The sequence below is a fragment of the Balaenoptera acutorostrata genome, chromosome 13 (genome assembly GCF_949987535.1).
Source record: "Balaenoptera acutorostrata chromosome 13, mBalAcu1.1, whole genome shotgun sequence".
Classification (NCBI taxonomy): Eukaryota; Metazoa; Chordata; class Mammalia; order Artiodactyla; family Balaenopteridae; genus Balaenoptera; species Balaenoptera acutorostrata.
In genome coordinates, this window is record NC_080076.1 from 53,132,117 (window position 1) to 53,150,836 (window position 18,720).

Sequence of the window (18,720 nt, forward strand, 5' to 3'; positions counted from 1 at the left end):
CAAAAGTAGTGATGCTGGCAATTCGGATATTCTCTTACTGTGCCTCATTTATAAAGTAAACTTTATTATTGGTACGCACGTATAGGGGAAAATATGGTATACATAGGGTTCTGTACCACCCAAGGTTTTAGGCATCCACGGGGGGTCTTGGAACATATCCCCTGAGGATAAGAGCGGGTGACTGAACTGGTCAGGATCAGCATTAGTGGCGAAATAGCTGTGCTGCTCTTTAACCCATGTGCACACCCGGGATCGGGGACAGCCTGGTGTCACGCACCCAGAATCATGTCCCACATCAGGTTACCCAGCACGAGCGCAGCTCGTGGTCCATCACACAGCCTCTGCTTCCTGACCCTCGTGGTGTCCGTTGAACAAGCTGGTGGCCTGGAAGCCAGGCAGCCTTACCTTCCCATCAGCGCCCAGCTCCACGCCTTCCAGGCCAATGATCTCTTTCAGGCTCACGGCTCCTGCTGACTGTCTCCCTCCGTCCAATTTCAAATCCCTGGGGGGGACAAGCCGAGAATAAAAACGGTTCTGTTTGCACCCAAAGGAGCCACGGAGATGTCTCCTGACGGGACACGACAGTCACACTCGCAAAAATGACAGAGAGCCCTGCCGGATGAGACCCTCTCTTTGTCCCTCCTTCTCAGCGACACTCTGTGGGTAGGTAGTTCTACCCACTTTGAAATAAACGAAATCCAATTGAACAGAGAGCCTGAAGACGAGAGTCAGGCTCAGAAGCCAATGGATTACCGATGTCCCTTCCCGCTCGGCAAGGCCATTGGCTCTTAGCTGGTCGGCTAACTGGAAGCCAGGGGGAGACCAGCTCTCCCTGCCACCCCCTTATTAGATGGGAGAAAGAAATTCTTACCCTAAACAGTTCTCAGCTTTAGTACTAGTAACGAAGGAATTAATGCCACAAGAGCCACCCCAGCTACCTTGCCAGGCCACTTAGACAATGATTATCTTTCTATAAAAGAATAATCTCCAGTGTTAACAGCAAGCATTTATAGAGCACTTCACAATTTACAAAGACTTCCACACATCCTCCATTTCATTCTTTAAAATCATCCTATCAGACAGGCATTGCAATTATTATCCTACTTTACAGATGAGAAAAAAGAACCCAGAGCAGGGAAACAGCTCACCAAGGTCACCCTAATAGTGGGCTGTAGAGACCGGTTTTGCAACTAACGCTGTATCTTGTGCAGCACGTGGCCTCGGTCTGGCTGTGCCTCTGCTCAGGGGTAACTGCTCACATGTTCATGGACAATCCCCCTCCTTACAGCAGTTCTCAGACTTTCGCTGCATATTCGAATCACCTGGGATCTTTGACAAACTACAGGCTCAGAGACACTGCGGGTTCAGTTCCAGATCACCCCAATAATGCAAATATTGCAATAAAGCGAGTCACATGAATTTTTTTGGTCTCCCAGTGCTTATAAAAGTTATGTTTACATTATGCTGTAGTCCATTAAGTGTGAAATAGCATTATGTCTAAAAAACAATGTACATACTTTAATATAAAAATATTACTAAAAAATGCTCACCATCATCTGACAATGCAAGGTTGACACAAACCTTCAATTTGTGGAAAAAAAAAAAAAAAAACGCTGTATCTGTGAAGCACAACAAAACGAGGTACGCCTGTACTGTGTCTGGCTTCCATCCCCAGACATTCATTCTGATTCAGCTGGACGCAGGTGGCAGGAGTTTCCAACGCTCCCCAGGTGATTCCAAATTGCAGCTACGTTTGGAAGCTCTCTCTTCCAGCTTGGCTCTACTACACAGTGCTTATCAGTCAAAGCTGCCCCAGGCTGGCAGTATCCTGCCATGTGGCCTGGAGGGAGGCACCCCATTCAGGGGTGTCTCCTACAACCTCAGCAAGAATAAACAAAATGTAAAGGCAAGACTCTCCAGGCCAAAGGTGAAGGAATCATGGAAAGAGAGAAAGGGAGCCGGGTGAGAGGTGGGGAAGAGACAAGAGGCCGCCCCCTCCCACCTTCTAAGGAGGAAAAAGAAAAAGTATTCTCTCACTTTGTTGAGCAGTCATCCTTGTCTACGGGCGTCCCACGCATGAACTGACTCCCTAATCCTATCTGATTAATGACAGTTTCCGTAAGAAACACCCAAGACCTGCACCTAGTAAGTACGATATTTTCTAAGGTAGTCTCCTTGGGAGGCCAAGGTCATGTCAAGCTCAGGATTTCTCTGGAGCCCCTTTTGGAATCAACACTAACGTCATGCACAAAACAACAACAACAACAAAAAACAACCAACCCATCCCAGTCTTCAAACTTTATATGTATATATACAGTGCATGTGTATGTGTGTGTGTTTGGGTGTGTATTTATAATATTTTTTAAAACCTTGAACACTTACTACTTGAATCAGTGTCCCCCCACCCCAATTGACCAGATTTCACTGTAAATGACTTCAGGTACTTCCGAACATCAAACTCACCCCTTAAGGACAACACAGAACAGCACAGTAACCCGCAGAATTGCAAATACTTCGTTAGGAGGTGCAAATCACCCCCTCGAGAGCCCCTAAAATGTTCTGAGCAACAGAAGTGCTCTCGGGATGTGTCTGAGTTCTCCCGCAGGGGCCTCCTCTGCTGGGGCCACACCCACCGAGGGCTCTGAGGTCCAGGCTGATGTGAGTCACGTCACTTTATGAACATGCCATGCCAACAGAGACACCTGTTTTCCAGTTATTGGCCTCAAATCCAAAACTGGAAGGACCAGGTGGGCTGGAGCAGAGCAGGGCTCAGCAAGGCCGCCAGAACCTCAGGACCTCAGGTACCCAGAGACCACGAGCCCAGCTGACTCACCTCCTACATGAGCCATCGGGGCAGCTCTCAAAAAGACTTCCTCAAGCAATTAAGGATGGAGACGATGACTGCACCAGGGCAACTAACAAAGGGAAATGCCTTCAGAGCAAGAACCCGAACAAGACATGGAGGCAAAAATAGCAGTGGTGGGAAAGGATGGAGAGGACCAATGGTGGAAGACCAGGGGCTGAGCTGGTACAAAGAAGCAGAGCCTGGCCTTTTGTTAAAGGACCCACGGCGTGCTTCTGCGGACTTACTGCTTTTCCAAAGCCTAACCCAGCAAGCACGTGCCTCAAATTCCCAGCTCCCAAAGAACTGTCTCCTTGTTTCCACTTCACCCAGATGGAGAACGTTATTTAGGACTGAAACTAATACAAAAGCAGGGAATATCTTTATGGGATGAGAAGACCAAAAGAAATAAGGAGTATTAAAATAGTCCCCTATTAAGAGTGCTCCTGTTGAAAAAGAATAGATACATGTATATGTATAACTGAATCACCTTGCTGTACACCTGAAACTACTACAATATTGTTAGACAACTATGCTCCAATACAAAATACAAATTAAAAAAAAAGAGCGCTGCTGGATGGAGAGCTGCCTACAGGCAGGTACAGAGTCTCAATCCATGTCTGTATCCTGTCTACTTGGTGTCTGATGTGTGAAGATGCTTAAAGAAGTGCTTACTGAACGGAGCTAGTCTGACTCTTTGCTGGTTCATAAAGACCGCACAGAAGGTGGGTGTTTTTCCATCGTGCCCCTTTGCATCTGTCTCAATTTGCTCCCAGGCTCACTGCTTCCCTGGGGCAGCTTTGCCTTTGCCGTCGCCAGCTGGCCCCTCGATACTGGATGCACACATCCCACTTCGCAGAACCAAACCAGCCACCTTCACTCCACACTCTTCTTCTTCACTCCTCCCCCGTGGCAAATGGAGCCATAACAAAAGTTATACTTTTTGTGCACACATGAAATGCAAGAATCCTCTCCATGAGATAAACCCCAAGTCCCATTTAAAGGAACAGGGATTCTTGGACTGTCCAAGCACCTCCTGGACACTTTGGACCACACGGAAGAGAAAGCGTGACGGGCAAAACTCCACTACCCCCGACCGCGGGCACCCATCCTTTGAGAATTACTGCGCCCTTCTGCTTATCGCAGCCCCCCTTCCCGCTGGCGCTTCACTTGTATCTTTCTACTTTCTAAATAACTACGGCATGCTGAGAAAGAAAATAAGCCAGGGGGCTTCCCTGGTGGCGCAGTGGTTGAGAATCTGCCTGCCAATGCAGGGGACACGGGTTCGAGCCCTGGTCTGGGAAGATCCCACATGCCGCGGAGCGGCTGGGCCCGTGAGCCACAATTGCTGAGCCTGCGCGTCTGGAGCCTGTGCCCCGCGACGGGAGGGGCCGCGATAGAGAGAGGCCCGCGCACCGCGATGAAGAGCGGTCCCCGCACCGCGATGAAGAGTGGCCCCCGCTTGCCGCAACTGGAGAAAGCCCTCGTACGAACCGAAGACCCAACACAGCCAAAAATAAATAAATAAATAAATAAATAAATAAATAAGAAAATCCTTAAAAAAAAAAAAAAGAAAATAAGCCAGGAGGATAGTGCATCCACCCTCACCGGCTACTGAGAAAACACACACTGCTCATTACAATCCAACAGAAACTCCCCCAGTGAGGGAACCTCCACCATCTGAGCCGTCCTGCAGGGCATCCACGAGCCACATGTGGCAACGGAGCACTTGCAGTGTGCCCAGTTGACTGAGAAACTGAATTGTTAATTTGGGGGTAATTTTAGTTAAAATTTAAATAGCCACATGTGGCTACTGTACTGGACTACTAAGTCAGCCTTTTTGCAGTGGCCTGGCCACTTTCTGCCCATTGCCTCTGGGGGTGTCTCCATCCCAGGCCCCAGCTCACAGGAGAGACCCAGAGTGGGCGGGGGGACAGAAGCAGGACCCTGTGGACAGAGCCAGAGCACACCAATGAACAGTGAGCAACGGTGCTCCCCAAGTTCACAGCATTCCAGGTCCTTTGTGCATCCTGGAGGGGAGAAGGGGGTGCCCAGTGATAATTAAGTCTGAATTTCCCTCCAGCCTTGTAGAAGGGAGTTTATATTACGTAAACTAAAAATAAAAAATGCTACATTTCTTGTACACCAAAGCCGGTGCACCTGGATTGGCTACACTCACATTTCAGAAACTTCACTGACCTGGTTATAAATATAACTGCTCTAGAAAATGGACTGCTTTGTGGTGGCAGTTGAGGGCACACTTTTCCATTTTTTCTGCCTCAGATTCAGGAAGAGGTTGTTACTAACTTCGGGGCTGCCGTTTTGGCGGCATTGAATTAAGAGTGCCCACGTACACACATCCACTTACACAGCTACGTGTGCTCGGAAAATGAAACACATCAAATCTAGTTCCATAATGTCGGTCTCTTTTAACAGCTCTTGAATTGTATATATTGAGACGCTTAGGATATTAAAAAATACTTCTTTCAAAAGAGACTGACAAACTTCTCAAGGTGCCTTAGCTAAGTGCTCTCATAAGAGTTGCTGAAACGTATACAGTTGGCCCTCCGTATCCGCAGGTTCTGCATCCATGGAGTCAACCAACCTTGGATCAAAAACATTTGGAAAAAAATTCCAGAAAGTTCCAAAAAGCAAAACTTGAATTTGCCCTATGCTGGCAACTATTGACATAGCATTTACATTGTATTAGGTAGTCTAAGTAACCTAGAGATGATTCAAGGTATGCAAGAGGATGTGTGTAGGTTATATACAAATACTATGCCATTTTATATAAGGGACTGGAGCATCTGTGGATTCTGGTTCCACCAGGGGTCCTGGAACCAACTCCCCGTGGATACTGAAGGATGACTACATAAATGAGAACCATATGAAATTGCTGTCGTCTGTGTGACTTACATAAACTGTAACTTCACGTCGTGACACCTAATTTACAGACAAAGTAACTGCTCAGGACTTACATGTAAGTGTAAAGCAAGCAAAAGACCTGTGGTCCTTGATGCCCCACTGTTTTGGGAGCCAAGGGATGAAGTCAACCACAGAAGGGAATCCTGAATGGTGTTGCTGGTTCACCCAAAGAGAGTTGCCAGTGAAAAAAGAATTAAGCAGAAGTTCCAGAGGAGTAGTGATAAAATCTTGATGTTTTCTAAGATGATCCTTTTGAATTCTCATTAAAATGGTGTATGAAAATAGAAATATCTCTTTGGCTCAAATGCCAGCATTAACCCTCCAGTACCAAGAGGTTGAGCTGGATAACAGAACTGCAGCTGAAAGTAATTAAAAGCAAACTGAAGTTGGACTTTTCTATTTCTTTGAAAAGCCAAGAAGATCATCTTTTCCCAGATACCTCTAGAGTTCAAATATTAATTTATTTACGTTCTACCTCCTTCTGAAAATGGAATGAAGGCAAGTTCAAACACCAGATGTGGATATTGTCCAAAACTGTATGCATTAAGGTTTAAATGCTGTAGCTTGCACTCAGAGACAAACATGGTCAGTCAGATCATAGGAGAAAATCTCATTTGGGCAGATGCACTAACAGACCACTAGTTAGGAAACTGGACAATGCAAAGGCCTGATTCCTTCTCTTCCACAGGCCTGGGTGATGCTACGGCTCCGACTTATTTAGGTACAAGAGCTCATTTCTCATTCTATTCAAGTCTGTTAACTTTTGCAGAGGCTGTAGGCAACAAACATGCTTTGAAAACTCAGCTCAAAGATTTTTTTTACAACATGTGGCCGATGGGTTGGGGAGTGGATGGCAGCGGTTCAAGGGGGGATGGGGGAGGGGCTCTCAGAAGACTGGGGGGAGATTAAAACAGAAAATGAAAATGCATTTGGGGACACAGCCAATCAGCAGTTGTACCCTTAAGCAAGGAGCAGAAATGTAGGTCGGTTCTTTTTGGGGGTGTAAACCCATCCTTCACAGGACAGCACTGGAAGTCATTTACTGCAGCTCTCCTGAAAGCCTGTAGCTTCATGGCTGGAAACCCCCTGGACCTCTTAGTTTTGGCTCCCACGGCATAAAGTGAATGTACATGATTTCACAGTTGTGAAGTCATCCGGTCCAAGCAGATGGCCAGTCTAGATATCCTGGTGCCCAAAGGGGGTTACCCAGGTCGCTATTCATCACACAATGGCCAACTCCTGATTTCATCTTGTGTAATAGGCAAAATGATCTTTCGTTTCCTTTTTTTAAATCTCACCGAGCCATAATGCATGGAACTGATCAAATAAGATTCCCTATGAGATAACAAGAAATTCAAGCTAAGGCCCTTTCCTTAGGGAGCAATGAACCAAAATTCCTCTTACTTAAAAAAGAAAAAAAAAGAGATTTAAATACTTAACACCTGGGAAGTAGATGGAACAAGTGTGTGTGTGATCAATTAACTAGTTTCCAGGGCTTTCTGCTTCTAAGGCGGGGATGGCCTGGCTTCTGTCTCTAATCATTGCTCTCATGGAGCCCCAAAGTCAAGACCTTGGAATGCCAGTCCGGAGCTAAACCGGGCACTTACTCTTTAAAGAACCACAATAGGTTGAGCACTTTGATGTGTAAATAATGTAAAAGCCAGTTAATTGGGATTGACACATATACACTAATATGTATAAAATAGATAACTAATGAGAACCTGCTGTATAAAAAAATAAATAAAATAAAATTCAAAAATTCAAAAAAAAAAAAAAAGCCAGTTAAATATTAACAGGATTTCTGGGTCCTAAAAAAGAAAAAAATGAGAGATTTGCTGTAAAGAAAGCAAAGCTTGAAAGCTGGATTAGGAAAGAAAATACCACTTGTGAGCTCATTTTAATTAAGAGATCATACATCCACTGGAACTCAACCACACAGCATTTATCATAGTCTAAGTGGTCCTAATTGTCGCTTTTTCAGATACCGTACAGCTGCCATCTTGGATTCGATCTGCTTCCTTGTATCAGAGCAGAGCATTATAATATCACAGTTCAGTCGATGGAACAAGGCCCAGGAATGACAGGAAAAAGTGAAATCCAAGCAGCTTTCAGTCCAGAAGTCCAGCCCCTCTCACACTCAGCACTTCATTGATAAACCACCCCTCTACCCCCCTTCGGTAACTGGCAGACCATGAAGGGACCGTAATACAGCTTACACCAAAATCTTTGTCTAAAGGCAGCTCCTATAAACAGCGGGGTAATAGCATGATTCATCCATGAGCTCATTCCTGAATCTGTCTCTGGGTGGAAATATGCTTGGTGTGAGGAAAGAAACACAATTTGTGAATGTGCAATTTTCCACAACGAAAAGAGATGTTTTTGGGGAAAATGGGTGGGGAGGAAGGGGGGGGGGGATGGGCTGGGAGCCAGGCAGGCAGCATTTAGGCTTAGAGGCCCTCTCTAAAAATAGAAGAAGCTGTTCTCTGTGTCACAAAATGATCAACTCAGGAAATGGACCCAAGAGGATGACCTCATCTGAAATGCCCCAATGCCAGAAAGCTAAGGACATAAACACCATGTGGAAGCTGCTATTTTAAAACACGCCCCCTGAGATACCTTGTGCTCCACTGGGACGCCATTTTCTTCATCACACGGTCTCTGATGCATTTATAATAAAACTAACCCAGTGACTTTCAATCAGGTGTGGTTATCTGAATGGGTCTGTACCCACGCACGTCTCAGAAACTGTTTTTTTGCTGAAATCACTAGCTTGGTTATTTTACATAGCCCCGAATCACAGGTTAACTGGGTTCATTCCTAATTCCTTTTGTTTGCATCCGTACATACAGAAATGCCTACTGATGTCCATATGTTTCAGGAAATAAGAGCATGTGGGCACCCACGTCACTCCCCTTATGCACAGTCCTGGGGCTGGTCCTCAATACAATGCCTGCATCTCTCCCTCAGCAGTGGGTTGTTATCCCAAAGCTTATGAGTCGGCCCTCTGGAACTCAGAATGCACTTCCCACTGACACGATGTTATAAATGGCCATTAGCCCACACAACGCCCTTTTGGCCTGCAATGTAACTGAACCAGCCCAAGAGTACCAGCAAGAGCTGTGGTTGCAGGAGCAGCAGGTCAGAGGGGGTAAGAGGGCGAAGAAATAAGAGAAAGTTGGGTTTGTCTTGTGGTTTCCCGGTTTGGGGGCTGACCCTCCATAACATTTTTTTTTATTTTTTTTTTATTTTTGGCTGTGTTGGGTCTTCGTTTCTGTGCGAGGGCTTTCTCTAGTTGCGGCAAGCGGGGCCCACTCTTCATCGCGGTGCGCGGGCCTCTCATTATCGCAGCCTCTCGTTGTGGAGCACAGCCTCCAGATGTGCAGGTTCAGTAGTTGTGGCTCACGGGCCCAGCTGCTCCGCGGCATGTGGGATCTTCCCAGACCAGGGCTCGAACCCGTGTCCCCTGCATCGGCAGGCAGATTCTCAACCACTGCGTCACCAGGGAAGCCCCATAACATTTTAAAAGAGGTCAAGTTTGCCTTATTTCCACCTCCCTCTCTGAGCCTCCTTTTCCTTCTCGGGATCCTTCCTTCCAAGCTGTTCCTGTTTTTTCACAATTTCCTCTCGCTCTCTCTACTTCTGAACTCATAGATTCCTTTACAGCTCCCAGATTTTCCACTCCTGGTCCCATGGTGATGGCATAGCAGCCCAGAAGATGGGGTGAGGGCTGAGGAGCAGGAGAAGGGGCAGTGGTCTTAGAGGTGTGGATGACCTGTTGATCAAGAGGGGTTTGCCTACTTAGGAAAGTCGAGCATCTTGCTTGCAATCCATTTCATAAGTGGAGGGTCGCCAAGCCAAACCACAAATCCACGCTAGAAAAGAGAAGGCAATGACTAATGTGGATAAAAGGCAACGAGACTCAGACAGGCCTTGGCAACTGGTTGAGAGAAGAGGAGCTGGTTTAAGGCTGGGACTCTTCCCAGAAAATGGCATAATTTACAAGCTTAATCTGAGAAGAGTGTTTACAGCTATGGAGGGTTTGATGTTTCAGTTATAGTGAAAAAGGCAGGCAACATCTGTTCCTCTTCTCAGCAACCAGCTTCTAATAGCTTGTTTTGAAAGGTGGGATTTGGCAGGGCCTCTTAGCACTAGCAAGAAGGATCAAAACAAAACAATCATCTTGTCATATTCCCTATAAGCCCATGCACTAGGGGGAAAAAAAAAGACTGGAAGGAAATAGACCAAAATGTTAATGACGCCTTTCAGGTGAGCCTCAGTAATTTTTAGCCTTCCTTTTATTTTTATGTACTTTCCAGATTTTTAAAAAATAAGCATGTACCACTGAGGAAAACAACGTAAAGACCAAGTAAAAAAGCAGAGCTGCAGATGAATCCCTTTTGTTTGTAGAAACTCTCACTGGTTACCTCACCATGAACAGGATTGAGATTTGCCATGTTGGGGCACATCTAGAAAGACTGCTCAAGTAGCTCTGTGTTACCAAAGTTAACATTTAATGAGTATCTACTAACAGGCTGGCCGGGTTCTCTGAGTGTTCATACCTAATTTTCCAGTTAATGTTCTCAGAACTCTGAGGTTGACATTATAGCCGATTTTATAGGTGAGTAAGCCTGGGACCAGAAAGGTTAGTTAATTTGCTGGGACCAAGGATCCTGTCCGAGCCAGTTCTCTCCCATGCCGATGGCTCCTGGCTTCAGGGATGGATAAGGGCTGTGGTTTCACTGATGGGGCCATGAGGGACAGAGTGGACATGAGTGGGCTTCTCGTCCCCACTCCCACTTTTCCGGAATAACTCTGATGTTAGGGGTTTTATTTACTGGTGTTCTGTGTAAACCTGTGTTAGAAGAATGGTTTTTTTCAGGGAAAAAAGAAAAAGTCTGCAAACCACAGGACTAGACAGTCTCCGAGTTCCTTCTAGCTCTAAAAGTCTATCTTCAGATCTGAAGAGTGCTCCCTTGTCAATGAGCTCACACGAACGGGCGTTAGCTGGCAAATGGTCCATGCCACATGTCCTTTAATGAATTAGCTGGGAGACACCCCGAGAAGAAGTTGCGATGCCCTTACATCCAGCAAGGACTTCCACGCCCTCGGAAGTAGCTTCTGCTCATCCAGCTCAGCCAGTAGGTCTGCTGTTTTGAAAGGCAATCCATCCCTGGTAATGATTCGTGGGACTGTGGGCTCAAGTGCTGTTTATTTGACAGGAGTGAGCACAGCCTGTAGCCCGTCTTCAATCTAAGCGTGCCGGTAAATCCCGGCATCTTCCCAACACATGCACCTGAGCACAGATGGCCACACTGGGCCACAGAAAGGGCAGGGCAGTAAGGACCAGGTTGTGCACGTGCGTGCGCGTGGGTGGTGGTGAGAAGGACCAAGGCAGAGGCTTCGGTTCACCCCCCCCCAGACATGGAGAGGGGCTCCAGTGACGGGATGAATGTCCCCCCTCCCCCCAGCACTGACCTGGGAAAACGGCCCTCTAACGCTACGCTAGATTCAATCCAAAGTGTGTCCCTTGCCATAAGCGAAAGCAGGAAACGTGAAAGGAAAATCACGTGTCGTTCTGCTCACAATGGGGCTGTTACTTACACTGTGATCACATGATGCCGGTTCCGAGACGTTCTGGCAACCTGAGTTGGCTGAGGGCCGGGTAAGCCAGCCGCTGAAAGCCAGGGAACTCCGAGGTTGGCAGAGACTGTAGAAGCCAGGCGTGACCTCAGCAAAAGGCCTCGGCGCTCTGGGGTTTAACGTGCAGGGTGCAGCATCTGTGAGTGACTCTGAAGGAGCACCGTGTGCCCGACTAGTGGTGCCGTCCAGGCTGTGAGGCAGACGTGGGAGAGACACCTGGCGAGGCAGGTCGGGCTGGGGGACCTTGATGGGGCTCAGCACCTGCACGCGGGTGCAGCTGGAAGCCCTCTGTTGTCGTCACCGGGCTTAGCAGCTTTCACTGAGGGTGTGACAGTTACTCGCAGGGAAGCAGGGCCCTGAGGTCCATGTCAGAGCACCCTTGTTAGCACCATCCAGGGCCTTCCTTCTGACTGTCCAGCACCACTTCTACGGAGATGCCGCAGGGACGAGGTACCAGGCTGAGGGCTCCTGAGAAACAGCCTTTGCTCCTGCTGACGCAGAGGGCGTGGCCATCATTTGCTGGGGGCAGTGATGTATCTTCATAAAACTAGCCACTTTTAATAGCCTGGGGACAGTCCTCAGAAACACCACTTCTCCTCATTCGTTCAACAAGCTTAACAGGAAGGAGTACTGTGCACTGAGCACTGTGGAGACGGCTGTTGGACTAAGATAGAGTCACGCCCTCAGGGGGGTGAGGACAAGCTACAAAGAGGTTAAATACATGTGTGAGCGCTACGACAGGCCTAAGCAAAGGCCCCACAGAACATGAGTGGACTCCTGCGGGGCCTGGGAGCGGGGGCGGTAGGACCTGGGGAGGGGTGCCTGAGCAAGCGGCCTGGAGGAGAGGGCCGGGTTTGGTCCCGGCTGGAGGGCCGCAGGTTGGTGGTGCTGCTTGCGGCTGAGCTCAGAGTCCTGGGGTTTAGTTATCCATGGAGTCTGATTAGAACGTGTCTCCTTTCAGGGAGGCATGGTGCGGGGAGGGAGGGGACCCTCTGAGGACCCTTCCTATGGATCCTTGCCTCCCGGAGGGCTCCCTCCCAGGGCTGATGCTGGGTTGGGGGTTGGACTCCCTTGGTGGCCTCCCCAGGTCCAGTTCGGGGGCAGGTGGATTCTGCAGGGAGTCACGGTGGCAGAGGCCAAGGCTGGCTCACAAGTCCCAGGAAGGCTGAAAACTGCATTTCCCATACCCCCGCGGGTGACCTAGGTTCTGGCATGGGAGCACTCAGTGAAGCCGGGAGGCAGAAGTGAGTAACACACGGGGAGATCAGGGCGTCTGTCGGGCATCGGGTGGAGGCATCAACAGCAGCATTTCCACAGGAGGAGCCCCGGACTGGGCTGCATGTTTGTCCTGGCTGCACGGCCTCCCACTGGGTTGTTCCTGGGTCTCCATACTGGTTTCTCTGTCATTCCTGGACATTCTGTGAACTATCCTAACTCCGCTCCCTCCCACCCCAACCGTCAGCGAGGATCCTGCTGTCTGAGTGTACCCGACCCTGCACTCTGCCCCTCCATGCCCATCACCGCCCCTGTGGGTTCAGGCAACAGGCACGACTCTGAAATCCTAAAGCGAAAGAGCGGGGACAAAGGATAGTGATTAAAAGCATCTTATTTCATCTAATGGAAGACTTCCTGAAGTGTTGTGCATGAGCAAAGTCTGTAGATCCAACGCTATTTTAAGAAATAAAATAAGAAAGCTTATTAAGAAGGAAACAAAGCTCTTAATCATCAAAAGCCCTGTCACCAAGCCTTTTGTAAAGTGAAGACATATCTGGTGCTGCGAATAATAATCCTCTAATGTAACTGTTTGGCACAGTTTCTCAAAGAGAAGCCTTTTCTATGCATAGTATGAAGACAGTAGAAGACCCTTACCTGTCCCGGAACTGCTTCCTGGTGGTGCCTGTGGGGTGACCTGGGCGTGGCTGGGAAGGTTTGGGGAGACGTGAGCCAGCAGCCCATCAAGGTCGCGAGCCAGTGACACCCACACTCGGCCCGGGTGTCTGCTCGGTGTCGACACCTGGAGAACGTGCCTACCCCCGCTGCCCTGCGCCCTGCCCTATGCCTTCCTGTTCTACAGTTGACAAATACCCATGTGGGAGAATCACGCAGATGACTTTCCATCCAAGACGCCACCCAGAGATGCCTGGGGTTTGCCCTTGGAGGAGCCCAGGCTGCAGTGTAAATGGGCACCCTCCAAAGCCACCACCCAGCACCATGGCCACCGGGTCCCCAGGAGGTGGCCCTCCCGCGGCACATGACAGAGCTCCGCGTCACCCAGTGCTCATCTGTCAGCCAGTGAAGCCCGCGTGTCACTGGTCCTGAGCCAGCAAGCCCAGCCCCAAAGCAGTGATGCTGCAGGGAATCCACTGGGCATTAGCGCTTTCGGGATGGCCTCCGGGGGGTCAGCTGGCCCCAAAGCAGCGCCCGCAGCCAGCCTGCCTGCCCCACCTCCTCCCTCTCTGCTGCTGCAGCCGTGCTTCTCTCTGCCCCAGACTCTGCACCTGTAAAATGATAACTGGAGAATCCGCCTTCTGAGGTTGTTGTGGAAATTAAATGAGCAAATGTTTATAAAGCTCTCAGAACAGTGCCAGGAACACTGGAAGCATTATTTACCTTTCAGCTTACGTTATTACCTGCATTTGTCATGTTCACGCAATATTTGACTACACAATCAGTTAATCCTAAGGAAATACGCTCTTTCCTCCGATAGCTGTATCTGTAAATCAAGGCAGGGAAGAACAGTTTGGAGACTGCTGTAGTTGGTAAGCAATCAGAGGGGTCTGCTTCAAGCAGAAGCTCTGGAAATCGCTTTGTGAATAAGCCTATTGTCAGCTTTGTATAAATCTGGTAGCATGCAAAATGACTCCAAACATTTCACATTGTTCTCAACTCTGGGTTGCTTTAGTATCTGTCCTTTTAGCCCGTACCAGAATAGAATGTACCAAATAAGACTGCAGAACGTCACTAGATCTGTACATTTAAAAAACTGCACAGAGAATAATTATTCAGATGTGAGGTCTAAAAGCAGCTGATGGCTGGTGGATGGGCAACGTGAACAGTATGTTTCATTCATAAACTCCTTGTTCAGCCAGACTTACAGCTTCCACATTAGCAAAGCGGACGAGGATGCGAACACAGAGGCAAGCATTCTGAGCTGGCAGGATCTTTGGAGAGTGTAGTCAAACCTCACCATTGGACAGTGAGGGAACCGAGACCCCAGGGAAGGCTGGGTGGTGGGTCTGTGACAGTGACATCCCAGGACCAGGCCTCTCAGCACAGCTCCCTTCTTTCTGTCCCCACTCCCTCCCCCTCCCCTCACTACACAGGCCTGAACCCTGCAGTGTCCTCAGCAATGGGACTCCAGCTGGGATGGCGCTTTATGGAATTCTCTCAACAGGTCAGGCATTATGGAGACCCTGCCCGGAAGTTCATGAGCCAGAGTGTCCTCGAACATCCTTGGAAGTCAATGCTGAGGCTGGAATATCCTTCTCCACCTCTCTGACACCTCATACTTGCAATCTAGCTGAAGCGCCCCCTTCTGTGGGGAGCACTCTTCGATCCCTCTGTCCGAATTCACTCAACTCTTCCCTCTGTGCTCCAGCTGCACATTGCGTAGGACTCGACTGTTTGCTCTTTGGCTTGACGGCTAGTTTGTTTACCCACTTGTTTCTGTCTCCTACCATTAGACGGTGAGCTCTATGGGAAAAGAGGCATTTTCTTGTTCACCACTGTATCCCTGGATAGTGCCTAGAACACAGTAGGTTCAACAGACTTCGTGCGGTGAATGAATGAAGTCTGCTGTGCAGTGTTAGCACCTGAATGTCTACGTGGAAGGCAGGCAGGGATGGCAATGTACTTGGAGGGGTAGGCGGGGCTGAAGAGACTTTACAGAGCAAACATCTGGCTTTTACTGAAGATTGTAGATTTACTGTAAATGTGGATGTTGATCAAGATTTGGGGGCAAAGCGCTCTCTAGCGCCTCTTTGGGGCTCCCCAGTTGTCTTGGTCTGGCCGTTCACATGTCTGGCTTCCTTGTTCAATAATAAGCTCCTGGAGAACAGGTCTTACTCACCCCTGCACCCTCCCAGCCTCCAGCAGGGCCTCACACTCACTAGGGGCAGAAGAAATGACCAAATGCATGAATGCAAGAATGAATGGATGGATGATAAAACCTCTCCTAACACTGTCCTGTCCGCTTTGGTCACCTGATGTTGGGAGCCAAAATAAGTATTCGGTTCAGTTTAAAGCCAAGAACAAAGCTTTGGGGTCGGGGTCGGGGGGGAGGGTGAACCAAGATATGAGGGCAGGACTTGGGAAGCTCCAGCACAGCACAAGAAGCCAGAAAACAAAACCGGAAAGAGATAAGGCCATCCTGATAGATGCTTTCCATGTAAGGGAGGTTCAAGTACACAGTGGATGAACTCTTGAGTTTCCTGTTTTTAAAACTTTTTTACAGTGAAGTTGGAACTGTACATTGTCCCCTTCAGCGGGGGGTTTGTGCTTGTCTGGAATAATCCGGCACATGCGGCCTAGTCCACATGCGTGTGTAAGGACAACGGAAACACGGGAGCTGGAAACCACAATGTCAGCAGGCTGGGGTGGCCGGAGTCCTGGGCTCTGGCGCTGCTGGGTTTGCTGGCGGTGTGAGTGAGTCTCATCCCCCCGCAGCCCCAGGGGCCTGAGTTATGATGCACGGAGGCCATACCATGTCATCTCTAGAGCCCTTTCCAGCCCTGAAATTCTAAGGCTCATGTCCTGGCCACAGAGAGAACTTCAGCATAAAAGCAAAGGAATTTTCCACAGTGGAAAAGGCATTAGTTACTATGCACACAGACTATCGTACTTTAAAATATATATGTGTATAATTTACTAGGATAAATATTTTTTATTATTTGAACACGGCTGTTTCCCAATAATTAGTTTGAAAAAATCATAATTATGATGCGGCAGACATTCATAAATAGGATGTCTGCTCATCAAAAAAATTTAAAAAGCAGAATGCTTTTTTTTTTTACATTTTAAAAATTGAAGCATAGTTCATTTACAATGCTGTGTTAGCTTCAGGTATACAGCAAAATGATTCAGTTTTATATATATATATATTCTTTTCCCGATTCTTTTCTATTATAGGTTATTACAAGACGTTGAACATAGTTCCCTGTGCTATACAGTAGGTCTTTGTTGTTTATCTATTTGATACATAAGCAGAATGCTTCTTAACCCTGCCTCTAATTTACAATATTTTGAATTCTGTTCAGAGTTTCTTATGTGAGAACTTAAGGAGGATATGTTGCAGAAATAGGCATGCTCTTTCCTCTGTTAGGTATTATGCAGGACCCGATTATGTGTTTTATTACAGAAAATTAACCCTTCTGCACCATGGTTTCCTCATCTACAAAATTTGAAGAACTAGTGTGTTTGAGTTTATTCATGTCTAGGATGTAAAAGGTTATGTCCTGTGATCCCACACACTGGTTTTGCTTCTCTATCTGGAGCCATCAGGCAGAATAGCTGACACATCCTATGATATATCCTCCTGAAACCCACGAGGGCTTCCCAGCAGTGGGCAGGAGACCTGGGCTCTGACAGGCCCCGTTTCCCCGCATCCCGGCTGCCAGCTAGCACTTCCCTGAGGTGTTCAAAATGTGGAGGGCCACTTATTTCCACAAGGATGTCAAACAGAGATACTCTGGGTGAACTCTTCCCAGGTAATTTAAGTTACAAGGCATCCCTATGGGCTTTGCATAAAATGCAGTGATCTTCAAATTAACGGCACAGGTAGTGACCTTCCATCCTCGTTCTAGAGAGGACCAAGCACAGGCTCACAGAAGGTAAGTGATTTGCCCAAGTGAAAAACTGTAAGTCTCTAAGTTCTCCACACGAAGCCCCGCATTTCTTTTGCTGTAAGAAATCCGGGGACCCCACCTGCCTCTCTGTGCCAGGCGCTGGGCTGGATCCCAGGCACCCAGCGAGCCTCAGTTAATGTCTGGGAGGCGGTTATCAGAAAAGCCCCACTGCACAGACGGGTTTCTGTGAATACAGAGTTTGTCTCACCTGTTGGCCAGAGAGAGTCACAGGAAGCCCTAGGCTGGACAGACTCAGGTTCAAATTCCCGTTCTGACAAAATACATAAAGAACTCATACAATCCAACCACAAAAAAAAAACCTGATTAAAATGGGCAGAGGATATGAATAGACATTTTTCCAAAGACACACAGATGGCCAACAGGTACGTGAAAAGATGCTCAACATCACTAATTACTAGGGAAATGCAAATCAAAAGCAAAATGAGATATCACCTCATACCTGTTAGAACAGCTATTATCAAAAATACAAGGAATAACAAACGTTGGAGAGGATTGGAGAAGAGAGAACCCTTGCCTTTTCCACTGTTGGTGGAAATGTAAACTGATGCAGCCACCATGGAAAACTGTATGGAGGTTCCTAAAAAAAATTAAGAATAGAACTACCATATGACCCAGCAATTACACTTCTGGGTATTATCTGAAGAACATGAAAATGTTAATTCAAAAAGATATATGCACTCCTATGTTCACTGCAGCATTACTTATAATAGCCAAGATATGGAAGCAACCTAAATGTCCAATGATGGACGAATGGATAAAGATGTGGCACATATATGCGCGTGCGCGCACACACGAATACTATTCAGTCATAAAAAACCCTGTGATTTGTGACAACGTGAATGAACCTTGAAGTTATTACGCCAAGTGAAATAAGTCAGATGGAGAAAGACAAATATCGTATGACTTCATTCATATGTGGAATCAAAACAAAACAAATGAACAAACAAAATAAAACAAAAACAAACTCATAGCTACAGAGATCAGACTAGTGGTTACCAGAGGAGGAGGTGGTTGGGGGGTGATCGAAATGGGTAAAGGGGGTGAAATGTACGGATGGTGACTAGACTCACGGGGGTGATCACTCAGATACTGAACTGTAATGCTGCACACCTGAAATTTATTTTTTAAAAATTCCCATTCTGGCCCAAAGTTGATGTTTGAGACGTTAAGTTTTGAGGATCAGTGGTTTTATCTATAAAATGGAGATAAGCACTTGGATACCATAGTGAGGGGACCCCAGGACTTGGAAATAAGATCCTCTTTCAAGAATGAAACTAACACGAATGCTTCAAAGATGAAAATATGGAGAAGCCAGATTGTGTTAAAGAAACAGAATGAGTCCTTGGATAGGAAGACTTGGCAGTCACCTGACTGAATACTCTTAGCCATTATTAAAGGTGGTTATTAATCATATGTGAAATTTTTATGTGTCTTCCCTCTTGGTTGTAA

At 47.4% G+C, this 18,720-nt stretch overlaps 1 protein-coding gene across 3 annotated transcripts in view; it reads right to left on the minus strand.

The window, feature by feature from the left end:
* The window catches only part of CABLES1 (Cdk5 and Abl enzyme substrate 1), a 108,354-nt gene that overhangs the window by 23,183 nt on the left and 66,451 nt on the right, over positions 1–18,720 (minus strand). For all 3 annotated transcript variants that reach the window (XM_057526399.1, XM_057526400.1, XM_007197639.2), the window contains one exon: positions 406–502. In XM_057526399.1, the coding sequence (XP_057382382.1) occupies positions 406–502 (97 nt within the window). The remainder of the gene's footprint in view (positions 1–405; positions 503–18,720) is intronic.